This window comes from Sorex araneus, chromosome 9 (genome assembly GCF_027595985.1).
Source record: "Sorex araneus isolate mSorAra2 chromosome 9, mSorAra2.pri, whole genome shotgun sequence".
NCBI classification, from domain to species: domain Eukaryota; kingdom Metazoa; phylum Chordata; class Mammalia; order Eulipotyphla; family Soricidae; genus Sorex; species Sorex araneus.
In genome coordinates this window covers 68,284,605-68,296,805 of record NC_073310.1, presented here as the reverse complement: position 1 = coordinate 68,296,805, position 12,201 = coordinate 68,284,605, and the positions used below count along the sequence as shown (strand labels likewise).

Sequence of the window (12,201 nt, the reverse complement as noted above, 5' to 3'; positions counted from 1 at the left end):
CAAACCAGAATGCCCAAAAGGGAGGGAAGTGGGAGGGAGGGAGGGAGGGAGGGAGGGAGAAAGAGGGAGGAAGAGGAGGAGGAGGAGGTGGAGGAGGAGGAGGAGGAGGAGGAGGAGGAAGAGAGAGAGAGAGAGAGAGAGAGAGAGAGAGAGAATACCTTAGAGAAAGGCTAGGGGGTAGTAGGGAAACTGGGGATATTGGTGGTGGGAAATGTACATAAGTGAGGGGCTGGGGGCTATAGCACAGCAGGTAGGGCATTTGCCTTGCACACAGCTCACCTAGATTCGATTGCCAACATCCCATATGGTTCCTCCCCCCTCCCCCCAATTACTGCCAGGCCTTAATTCCTGAGTGCAGAGCCAGGAGTAACCCCTAAGCATTCCAGGTGTGGCCCAAAAAAGAAAAAGAAAAAAAAAAAAAGGAAATGTGCACAGGTGAAGGGTTGGAGTTGAAACATTGTATGACTGTGAAACCCACTTGTCAACAACTTTGTAACTGTATCTCACTGTGAAACCCAAGAATCAGAAACTTTGTAACTATGTATCTCATGGTAATTCAGTAACAAAAAGTAGAAAGTAAAAGTCTGTACTCAGTACAAGTATTTCCTTCTTTTCTATAGAGCTCAGTTATTTCACTATAGCAGCCAAGAAAAAAAAAATGTCTTAGGGCTCAAACTAATTGTAACTTATTGCATTTTTACTACCATCGACGTACTATGTATTTATTATACAACATCTCACATAAATATATATCCTTCATCATGTCCACACAGGATCCACGTTCCTGAGAGCTCCCACGCGCTGACCCTGTCCATATCCCCTAATTCCACTTTGGGGGAAGAAATGAAATGCAGGTCATGGGAGCGTGACTGGGCCCCATGCCTCCTGTGCCCACATGGGCAGCTTCTCCGGGAGCGTCGGTGGGCAGGCTGGACTCAGCCACTGCCTGGTGCTGCCGCCTCCCGGTCGAAGGAGCGCAGGATGTCTGCTCTCTGAGTGAGCTGCTGAGCCAGGGTGCTCTCTTCGTCTCGACTGTCCCGCAGTCCGGTCTGCAGGAGGAAGTCCACACAGGGTCCATGCTGCCCGGCGCAGGCCAGGTGCAGGGCTGGGGGGAAAGAACAGGGACTCAGGGGCTGGAGTGATAGCACAGTGGGTAGGGCATTTGCCTTGTACACGGCCAACCCGGGTTCGATTCCCAGCATCCCATTTGGTCCCCTGAGCACCGCCAGGGGTAATTCTTGAGTGCAGAGCCAGGAGTAACCCCTATGCATCAGCCGGGTGTGACTCAAAAAGGAAAAAATTAAAAACAGGGACTCAGCTCTCCAGTGCTCCCGGAAAGCACTCCAACATCTACCTGCCTTCCACTCAGTAGTGAGCCCCAGGACTTGGCAGGGATGGGCCCAAACACTTCCTTCCCGCTGGGTGGGACTCCCCATTCTTGGAGGCTGGTCAGGAATCGGCCAGTGGGGGCCAATTGGGCCACCCTGGAGGTATGCAAGGACTGTAGGGCTCCATCAGTGGCACTGGGATCGGGGGGGGGGCGGATGGAAGCACACGGGAGGCAGCGAGCAGGCAAGACGCGGGCTCCAAGCCTCGGAAGGGCCTGGGGAGCCTCAGAGACATGAAGTCCGAGTCTGAAGAATCACCTCTGGAAAGACCTTTCATGATCTCAAATCGAGGACAGGGGCATGGATAGAGAAATACACATCTTGGGGTGATGTTGATCTTTTTCAGGGCGTATTGCAGTGCTCAGGGGACCACGTGGTGCCAGTGCAGAACTTAGGCCTCTGGCGAGCAGTCTGGGTCCTGCCCTTCGAACTCTCTATCTGGGTCGTCATGACACTTTTGTATGTTTTGGGTCTTCCCAAGGGGCCTGGGGGAGATCCCTGGCAGTACCAGAGGCACCATACGTGGTCCTGGGAATCGAACCAGAACTGGAATCAGCCACACGCAAGGCAAGTGCCTCACCTCCTGTACCAGTCTCCAGTTCCCATAATTACACTTTTTAAACACACTCCATAGAGACAATCTGCATGGCATCTGTGTAGCGCCTGGTGGGTGTTGTTGTGCATAAAACAACAGAAGCCGCACCCAACTATGGGCATCACTGTTGCCTGGTAACAATCCCCAGCTCTGCAAACAGGAGATAATATTTTAAGGAAATGGTGCTGAGCTATTAGCGGAATGTATTAAAATTGATGTCTTGGATATGAAGGTCCCAGCATTACTCATATTCCATTTACTAACTAATAATTCTCAAGGTGGATCCAAAATGAAATGTACCTGATCTACTTCTTCCATCCTTGGCATTGAGGTCGGCTCCCAGGGATAAGAGCGTCTGAATCGTGCTCACGTGGCCTTCCTGTGTGTTGAAATAAACGTCATCACTGTGACGAGGGCGAGCGGGTGATGTCGTCACCCTTCTGACATACCCCACTACAATGCTTCACAGTGGAAGGATTCTTGACATAACTCTCGGATTCCAGGGCCAATTAAGATGCTGGCAATGTTAGGACAATGAAACAGGTCGATTTTTGTAGTCCAAATCACCCACCCTGAGAGGCAGATCTCCCTCGGGGTCAGTGTTATAACTCTGCCCTCAGGAGAAACACAATCCCAGGATCTCCCAAGCAGACTGTTGGCTGGGGCAGACAGGAAGCAGGGCTCAGAGCGGCCCCAGACCTGCCTCACAGACCACACTCTGCTCTCGCCACAGAACCTTCTTCCAGCTGTGAGGAAAGCCGGACTGTGCGCAGCGGAGAAAACACTTGCCTGAGCAGAATGCGGGAGAGCCTGGGGTTGCCTTTCCCTTGCACAGAGAGAGAATCCTGAAACCTAACGGGAGGAGAGCGAGCCGGAAGCCATGCTGACTCTCTCCAGCCTCAGCTGACATTCTAGAAAACCAAAGTGGGGAGGGGCACAGCATCCAGGAGTTACACAGAATGCAGCTTTCATCTGTGGCCATCCCACCTGGCACTCGTGATTGCACTCAGGGATCATGCCTGGTGATACCTGGGGGACCACATGGGGTTCTGGGGGTTGAATCTAGGTTGGCCACGTGCAAGGCAAGCACCCTACTGCTGTACTATTTTTCCCGCCCCTAAAGCTTCCCTTGCCCCCTCCATTTTTCACCGACAAATACAGTCAAGCTTCCAGTCCAGTGGGCACGAGGCTCAGACTCTCGAGTTTCCTGAGCAGGTGATGGGCACTCCCTGACACAGCCACAGAGCCCGCAGGACCTGGCTGGATCATGGGAAGACACGCCGGAGGCCCGGCTCAGGGCAGGGGACAAACCTGTGCAGCATAGTGCAGTGCCGTGAGGTGTGTGGACACGGCTCGCACGTCCACGTCGATGCCCAGCTCAGAGACCAGGAATCTGATGGCTTCGCTCTGGCCCGTGACGGCTGCCCTGTGGAGGGCCTGGGCCCCCTGGCAGTCTTCAGCAGAAGCACAAGCCTGAGGCACAGACGGGAAGGAAACGGGAGAAGCGAGGCCAGGCCTGACACAGCTGCACTGCTTGGTGCTCACACGGATTTTTCTTTTCTCTTTTTATTTGGGGGGGTGCACACCCAACAGTGCTCAGGGGTTACTCCTGGCAGTGCTCCAGGAACCATAACGGATGCTGAGGATTGATTGAACTTGGGTCAGCTGCAAGCACGGCAAGTGCCTACCCGCTGTCCTATCGCTCCGGCCCTCACATGTGTTCTTCAGAGGTGATACCAAGCTTTTGTCAAGACCTTTTTTGGGGGGAGTCATACCCTGAAGTGCTGTTTAATCCTGTTGGGCTTGGGGGCCCATATGGGATGCCTGGATAAAATCCAGGTCAGCTGCGTGCAAGGCAGACACCCCTCCAAGCTGTCCTACTGCTCCAGCCTTTTGATTCTTAAGGACCTCTCTGGTCAAAGCAAAGACTGGTGCTCACACACCCCAGAGCCACCGCCCAGGAAAAAGCTTAACCCCAGCCTATCATCCCATTAAAAATTTTGAAACTTCTGTTACATCTCAAACTCTACAACACTGGTATGCCAGGAGTAGCACACCAGATTGTTTGGGATGTAAATATAGAAGGCAACCAACCTTGATTAACAAAATATTAACACAGAAGGCGTAACCTGTAACATCTTAGTAATCTCTTATACAAGTATCTCTTAATGGCTTCAAGGTGAGATACAACAATATTCACTAACTTTCTTCTACAGAAATATTTTTTGATCATTCTGTTGGCAAATTATTTATAACAAGCAATATAAAAAAATTGAGGGCCAGCTATGAGTGCAGGCCTAAGGGGTGGCTGGGAAAACTGGGGACAATGGTGGAGGGGAGTTTGATGGTGCTGGCATAGGTGTTGGGATGTCTGTAGCAAATCCTGAACAACTTTGTAAACCACAGTATTTATACAAAGTGTAAGGGGAAAATAATTTTGTTTTTTTTAAAAAGGATCAGTGGTTGGTCAATGTTGCAAAGGCCACTTCCGGCGGCATCTGTTGTCCTTTGGGCTACAGGACAGCTACTTGTCACTGCATATTACTTGGCCGATGGCTTTGTCTACACTGCCGTTTCACCCTTACGGAGGGGAACATGGAACCTACAGAAAGCCCAGGGCTCCGTGGACGAACGGGACAGAGCTGATCTCTGCTTCCTGCCGACCCGAGGTAGGAGACCCGAGGCCAGCCCCGTTCTCTACCTTGTGCTCCTCAAGCAGCAGCCTGGCCACGCCAATGTGCCCACACTGGACAGCGTCCATGAACGGGGTGAGGCCACAGCAGTCTCTGCAGTCAGGCTCGTACTGGCACCTGGAACCCGAGACACAGAATGAGCCAGGAACATGGCACTATGGGTACTGCGGGGTCACACGTCTACGGAGGCATGTGAGTGTGGGGCCCGCCCCAACCCCACCAGAACTCACCCCTCCCAACCCTCACCATCCCCGTCCGGGCCCACCGCCTCTCACTTCGACAACTGCACTGTTGGTTTGGGTGTTCTGGGTGGTTCTGTGGCACAACCCTGGGCTCAGAGGTGAGGCAGCTCCATGCTGGCACCCTGTCCCGGAGCAGCATGCAGCTGTCCCCGGCTCTCTCCGCCTCCCCTCTCACTAGCTCGGTTTCTGTCCTTCTGTTGTTTTATAGTGTGTCAGTTTGGGGGCCATACCCAGCTGTGCTCCTGGCTCTGCGTTCAAGTTTGAGGACCCTATGGGGTTGGCCATGCGCCAGGCAAGTGCCCTGCCGGCTGCACTCTCTCTCCAACCTCAACTTCTGTCTTTCTGGCTCCTACCGCACTGGCGCGTCCTCCACACTCCCAAGGCGATCTTTCCCCAGCAGGCCTGGCTATGGCAGCTCCTGTTAGAAACCTGTGACCCTCCCAATCAGAGGATCAGATCCAAATGCCTCGGGGGCCCCACCAGAGGCCCAGAAAGCATGACCCTGTGCCCAAGCTGTGTGACTCCAGGCTGGAAGGCAGCTACGCTCACCACAACAGCACCAACGCCACCTGCCTCCTGCCTGCCTGGCTTTCCCTTCCGACTTCTCTGCTGCACTGCCAGAATCCAGGAGCCGTTGGCTGCAGCCCCCTCCCAGCGCCTCTGTTCCATGTCAGTCTCTGCAAGTCTTCGGACCCAGCTTCTCCCCATCTGTCACCTCTCCACTGCAGAAGCTTCCAGATGCTTCCAGTCACCGCCCCTGACAATACATCCCAATGCTGCCCGGGGAGCTCCAGAAAGGCCCATCTCTTAAGCCCTGCCTGCTGCTTAAAGCCTCCAGGGGCAGCTGACAGGCACAGCACAAAATTGAGGGGCCTTGCTCCTCAGAGCCCCCGAGTCCTCTCCAGCCTCAGCTGACAGGCTCCCTCCACCCGGAAGCTCAGCAGAGACGGAACTCAACGTCACTCGGGCACTGTGCTTCCCCCGCATCTGACCGCTCCTGTGTTCTACTGTCTCAAACCCCTTACAGTCCCACTTTCAGCCTCTGCACACCCAAGGACAGTTGTCACCAGGCCACAAGGCCCCTTGCTGGAAGCTCATGGAAGCTCATCAGCCTGTCTCCCTGCTTGTCGATGACACCACAGGGGGAACCGGGTTGAAGATCTGCTCGCAGCCACTGTGCATTCTGGCACTGAATTTATATCAGATGCCAACTAATATTTGCTGAATGAGTAAACCAGTGACATTCTTGCACGTTTGTTCTGTAGTCTTTGAGCTATCTGCGTATTTCCCTCATTCCTTTCAGTAGCTAGGCCCACACTAACCATCATAACTCACAAGAATTTTATTCACTTTGCTATTTTATTCTTACCTCTGAAGAAGCAGCTTTACCGCCTCTAAACGGCCATGCATTGCTGCGAGAAGAGAAGTGAGAATTAGAGTTTTTGACTGCGTGTGTTTGCTTTTTTATTTGCTTTTATTTATTTATTTTTTCTTTTTGGGTCACACCCGGTGATGCACAGGGGTTACTCCTGGCTCATGCACTCAAGAATTACTCCTGGCAGTGTGTGTGGGACCACACGGAGTGCTGGGAATCGAACCTGGGTTGGCCGCATACAAAGCAAATGCCCTACCCACTGTGCTATCACTCCAGCACCTCTCTTTTTAAAAATTTTTAATTTTATTTGGCTTTTTGGGTCACACCCGATGATGCTCAGGGCTTACTCCTGGCTCTGCACTCAGGAATTACTCCTGGCGGTACTTGGGGGACCATACAGGATGCCGGGGATAGAACCCAGGTCAGCCGCATGCAAGGCAACAGCCTCCCCACTGTACTACTGCTCCAGCCTGTGTTTGCTTTGGATTTTAGGACGTACCTGACAGTGACCAGAACTTACTCCTGGTTGGGTCCAAGGACCACATGAGATCAAACCAGGTGAGCTGCATACAAGGCAAGCACCCTACCCTTCGGTCCCTTTTCAGTGCATGTTTATAGGGCTTCTTTGGTCTCAGCCTTATCCTCTCAGCCACAGGGCATAGGAAGGAGTTAATTAGGTCCATGGCTGCAGCCCTAGGAAAGAGATAGTTAGCTGGACAATTGGTAAAGGGTGGGTCACTGTTGGATATTGAACCTCAGTGTTTTAGGCATCATCAGTGAATTGCCCCTCCCCTCCCAAGTTTATAGTGCTCTTTCAAGCATCCCTAATCCCCTGAGTTTATCTTTAACTTTATCTTTGTGCTCTATCTCTCACTGTTACATCCCCAAGTCAGTCTTGGTTACTTATAAGCCAAAACTTCTGGTGATTCTGGACTTTGTATTTGAAGTAAAATACTTGCTTTTCTATTTCCCCTATAGATTTTTCATATTTACTATACTGCAATTTTTTTCCTTTTTGGGTCACACTTGGTGTTGCACAGGGGTTACTCTTGGCTCATGCACTCAGTGCTCAGGGGACCATATGGGATGCTGGGAATTGAACCCCGGTTGGCTTCGTGCAAGGCCCTACCCGCTGTGCTATCACTCCAGCCCCTATAGAGCAATGTTCTTTGCTTAAACACAGAAAAACCTTTAATGCTGTGCTCTTAATATCTGGAAGTTGATTGACTCTGAAATATATCTACTCCTGAGCATCTGTCATAATTACTTAACTCAGGCTTTGGTTGCCATAATTCCTAACACTCCACAAAGGGAGGTCCCGCTGTGGGACTGGGATGGACCAGGGGTGAGCAGCAAAGCTATTCTGGCATTGAAATGGGACAGTCTAGAAAGCATAAAAGCATGGTCTTGATACAAGTCATTACAACTTAACAGACAGGACCCCATGGGGAAGGACAAGTGGAAAGGCCTGAGGACTTATTCTGGGATTTAAGGTAAAATCCTTGCTTGCCATCAGAGCCCAGAGAACTAAGTTTTGGAGCCTACATCTTAAGAGGTAGATAATGGTGTTTATCCAAATAACTGCAAGTATTACTAAGAAGTGAACTTAATTGCTTAATACGTACAACTAAAGGGAAAGAGAAAAACAAGATGTCCCTGGGAGGCAGAGTGTCTCCTTAAGTTAACCCCCCAAGGGAATTGCCTCCACCAAAACGCTTTACCTCTGTAAATGATCAATCACACCTACGTGCAGTCCTGTCCCTTGAGCCCCTCAGATGCTCTATAAGTATGCTGCACAAACGGGCCATTTTGACCATCTAGCTGTGAGTCCCCATCTCTTTGTTCCTCTGCCAGAGAAGCCTGGGGAGGTGGTCACATACCCACACTCACAACTCACAGGTCACAGCCAGTCCTTAATTATCTTTATGCGTAATTTCAGAGAAAATGCTCAGTTTTCAACTCCTTACTTTCCCGTTGCAAATCGGTAGGGCTAGTCATTTTTGTTGTTGTTCTGTTTTGCTTTTGTGCCATACCTAGCAGTGCCCAGGGCTTAACTCCTGGCTCTGCACTCATGAGTTTGGGAACTGTATGTGGTGCCAGGGGTTGAACCCAGGTCAGACGTGTGCAAGGCAGGCGTCCTACCCGCTGAACTATCGCTCTAGCCCTGGCCCAGTTGGTTTCTGCACAGGAAACACAAAACATCTGAGCAGCAACCCAAAGCAAAACAGCCAGGGATCCCATTCTCCCTCGAAAACAGCCCCTGCTCCAGGTAAAGACTTGACTGCGACCTCACTGTTCCAGGTGAATGCCTGCTCCCGGCATTGGGTTGGGAGGGAGCACTGTTGGGTGTGTGAGGGAGCTGCTCGGACAGTGCCAGACAGTCACCCCCTGCACACCTGTTGTGTTTCACAGGACTCTCTGGTCCCTAACTGCACTGAAGCCAGAGCACTGTGCACATACTACCTCGACCATACCCGGTTACAGGTGTTTTCTAGAGAGCCAATGAAAGTGCGGCGCCCAAACATGAAAGCTTGTGACTGTCTCACGGTGATTCAATAAAATTAAAAAAATAAATAAATACTTTTTTTAAAAAAAAAAAAAAAGAAAGAAAGAAAGTGCAGCACTGTGGGGCTGGAGCAGGTTTCAAGTCCCAGCATCCCGTGTGGTGCCTGAAGCCCGGCCAGGAGTAAGCCCTGAGCACCGCTGGACAAGGCCCCAAAACAACAACAACAACAAAGATGTCCGGTAGTCAATTCAACTTACTCCCAAAATGACTAAGGAGGATTTTCTGTCTTTCTTCACCTAGACCGGATCTCCTTTATTTCCATTTTATCCTAGGTCATGGGACCTCTGCCTTTCCTAGTCTTAAATAATCTACAAAAAGAAAATTTGCAATTCACAAAAACTACTCCACACCGACTGACGCTGTCCCTGACATTTACACCTGAGCCGATCCCTAAGACAAGTCAAGCACACACTTCAACCCTCTCTATTTAAGACAGCACGTTGGGAGTGCTGAGTGCATCTGGGAATATCATCACTTTCCTTCTGCTTCTAATGATCCCCATAACAATGGAGAGGTGAGAAGGATCAACACAATGGCAGTAGCCAGGGTTCGGTGCTGCTCCATGTCAAGTGCTCGGGGACTCAGAGTCCTGTGCCCACACCTCTCAGCAACCCCTGGGTCACAGGCACCTTTTCCATAGTTATTCTGCTGAGGAAGCTCGTCAGGGACTGAGTCCGTCCCTGTAGCTTGCAGAGAGCAGTAGTTTGGCGAGGAACCGGCCAGGAAAGGGAAAGGCCAGCAGAGACAAGCACCTGAGTGCCAGGGGCCACCAGCTCTGGAAACTGTCAGGCAAACCAGCGAAGCTGCCATCTGCCTCCCGGACCCCATGGAATCCCCACCAGCCATACCCGCGGTGTGCAGCGGTGTCCTCTGAATCTTACTCTCCGTCTTCCAGGCGCTGGGGCAAACGTCGAGCAAGTACTGGAGGATCAGGGGGTCTCCTTCCCGGCTGGCGATGTGGAAGCTGTTCCAGCCATCCTTGTTCTTCAGCAGAGGATCCGCACCATTCTCCACAAGTTCCTGGATCACCTCGAGGCTTCTCTTGGCGCACGCCAGCATCAGAGGGGTCCTAAGTGCGAGCAGGACAAGCTGCAGAGGGAAGGGCCCGGCCTCTGGGCTAACGCACAACTTCTGCAGAGAGGAAAGGCCTCAGAGTCTCGGGAATCTGGGGAGCGGGACGATCTGACTGGTCAGCTGTCCACCTGCCCGGCGCCCCTCAAGAGAAACAAGCAGAAGCAGGGTGAAGAATGTGCTCGCCACTGGGAGACAAAGCGGCCTCTGAACTCATTTCCAGCATGGCGGTGAACTGGGACAGAGGCCATCTAAGCCTCAGATTTGTCCTGAGTAACATTTTGCATAAAATTTGCTGGATTTGGGGGCCTGAGCAATAGTACATCAGTATGATGCTTGCCTTACAAGCGGCCTACTCAGGTTCGATCCCCCGCCTCTCATATCGTTCCCCAAATACCACCAGGAGTAATTCCTGAGTGCAGAGCCTCTGAGCATCACTGGGTGTGGCCCAAATACCCTTTTCCCCCACAAAAAAAAAAAATCTGCTGGATTTGTCCCATTGGCTTCGACCAGTAACCCTCTGTGAACTGAAACAGGTGTAAGAGGATTTCTGACACCGGCCCACAATCAGTTCAGTGGTGAAGTCAATGAAGCCTCACGGCTACAGCCAGGTTGCTATCACTCCAGTCCCAGTTACTTATAAGAGCACAAATTCTTTCTGTTTTTGGAGTCACACCTGGCACTGCTCAGGGATCACTCTGGTGGAGCCCTTGGGACCATATGGGTTGCCAGGGTCACACCTAGTTCAGCTGCATGCAAGAAAAAGGCCCTCCCCGCTGTGCTATCAGCAGACCCTACAGGAGCACAAGTTTCATCTGTTTCCAGAGGGGCAGCACTAGCATCCCGACGCACCACGGAGGTGGTCCTTGGGTGAGCCGCTTCATCCCCACTGGTTTCTGAGAAATGAGGGGCTTACAGGACCATGCACAAGGGAGCTGGGTGTGGTTCCTGGCTGGGCTGTGGGGATGGCCTTGGCACATGAGCTCAGGGCCCCATGACACTTGCCAGGCAAATGTTATGTAGGATTTGTCTTGAAACATCATTCACATTATAGCGTGTGTGTGTGTGTGTGTGTGTGTGTGTGTGTGTGTGTGTGTGAATTTTTGGTAATGCAGCAGTGAATTACCAGGGAGAGAAACTGGGGGAAAAACCTTGAGTCCAAAAGGGCTCCAAAGGAAATGAATCTTGAGCCAGGCCTTGTGTTTGGAAAAGAAGGGAAGAAGAGGGAAGGCATTCTTGAAGTCACAAAAGTGAGAATGGGCAACAATGTTGGAGACACAACCTCCAGACACATAATCCAACTATGGATCGGTTATTGCCTTGTTTGGGGGCCACACCTGGCTGTACCTGGGGCTCTGAACTCAGGGGACCACCCAGTGCCCAGTGTAAACTCACTCCAAATCCTCTTTCTCAGCGGCCCTCAAACTTCACGTGGTGGCTGCTTCCTATCCAGCAGTTGCTTTTCGCAGGTCTCTGAGACCGGCCTCAGTGCGACTGTATTTCCTGGGGGACCGACATCCAGCAGTTCTGGGGCTACAGCCTAAATGCGGGACCACTGAGCTGCCTCTGGGAGACCAAGGCTTTGCCCCCGCTGTGGACCAACCCTTGCGGGAGAAGCGAGCTGCGCGGTCGCCGGGGTCGCCGGGGTCGCGGCCCGGCTCCCGCTGCCCACCTACCAGTCGGCCCTCTTCAGGCTGTCCACGGCGGCGCCCCGGGTCAGCAGGTAGCGCACGCAGTCCCGGTGGCCCGCGGCGGCGGCCTCGTGCAGGGGCCTCTTGGAGTCGCGGTCGGCGGCCTCGATGTCCAGCCCGGCGGCCTCGGCCAGGAAGGCCAGCACGTGCAGGCGGCCGTGGCGGGCGGCGCAGTGCAGCAGGAGCGGGGCTGCCGGGGCCATGGCCGCGCCCCCCAGCGCCTCCCGCAGGGCGTCCAGCCGGCCCTGTTGCACCAGGCGGCACAGGCGCCGCGTGTCCGCGGGCGCGGCCATGGCCACGGACAGCTGACACGGCGGCCGGCCGGGTGGGCGGGGCGGCCCTGGAGGGGCGGGGCCCCGGAGGGGCGGGGACTGAGAAGGGGCGGGGCCGGGGCGCTCAGAGGCACTCTGGGAAGTTTCCACCCGCCGGCCCGGCCCGAGCGGAAGCTCCGGCGGGGCGGGGCTCGCGGCGGGCGGCCGCGCCCCTTCCCGCTGCGCTTTCCTATTGGCGGTGAGAGCCGTCGGTCAGCGCGCCCCCTCGCTCGCGCGCTCCGATTGGGCGCGGGCGCGGTCGCTCGGCC

At 53.2% G+C, this 12,201-nt stretch overlaps 1 protein-coding gene across 1 annotated transcript; it reads right to left on the bottom strand.

The window, feature by feature from the left end:
* Positions 1-383: 383 nt before the first annotated feature.
* On the bottom strand, positions 384-12,043 carry ANKRD16 (ankyrin repeat domain 16). The gene is made up of 7 exons (XM_004605455.2): positions 11,607-12,043; positions 9,708-9,928; positions 6,288-6,330; positions 4,685-4,793; positions 3,295-3,456; positions 2,284-2,362; positions 384-1,105 (listed from the first exon to the last, which is right to left on the bottom strand). Exons 1-7 carry the CDS (start codon positions 11,912-11,914, stop codon positions 936-938), a joined length of 1,092 nt encoding a protein of 363 aa, XP_004605512.2. The 5' UTR covers positions 11,915-12,043; the 3' UTR covers positions 384-935.
* Between the last annotated feature and the right edge of the window lie 158 nt (positions 12,044-12,201).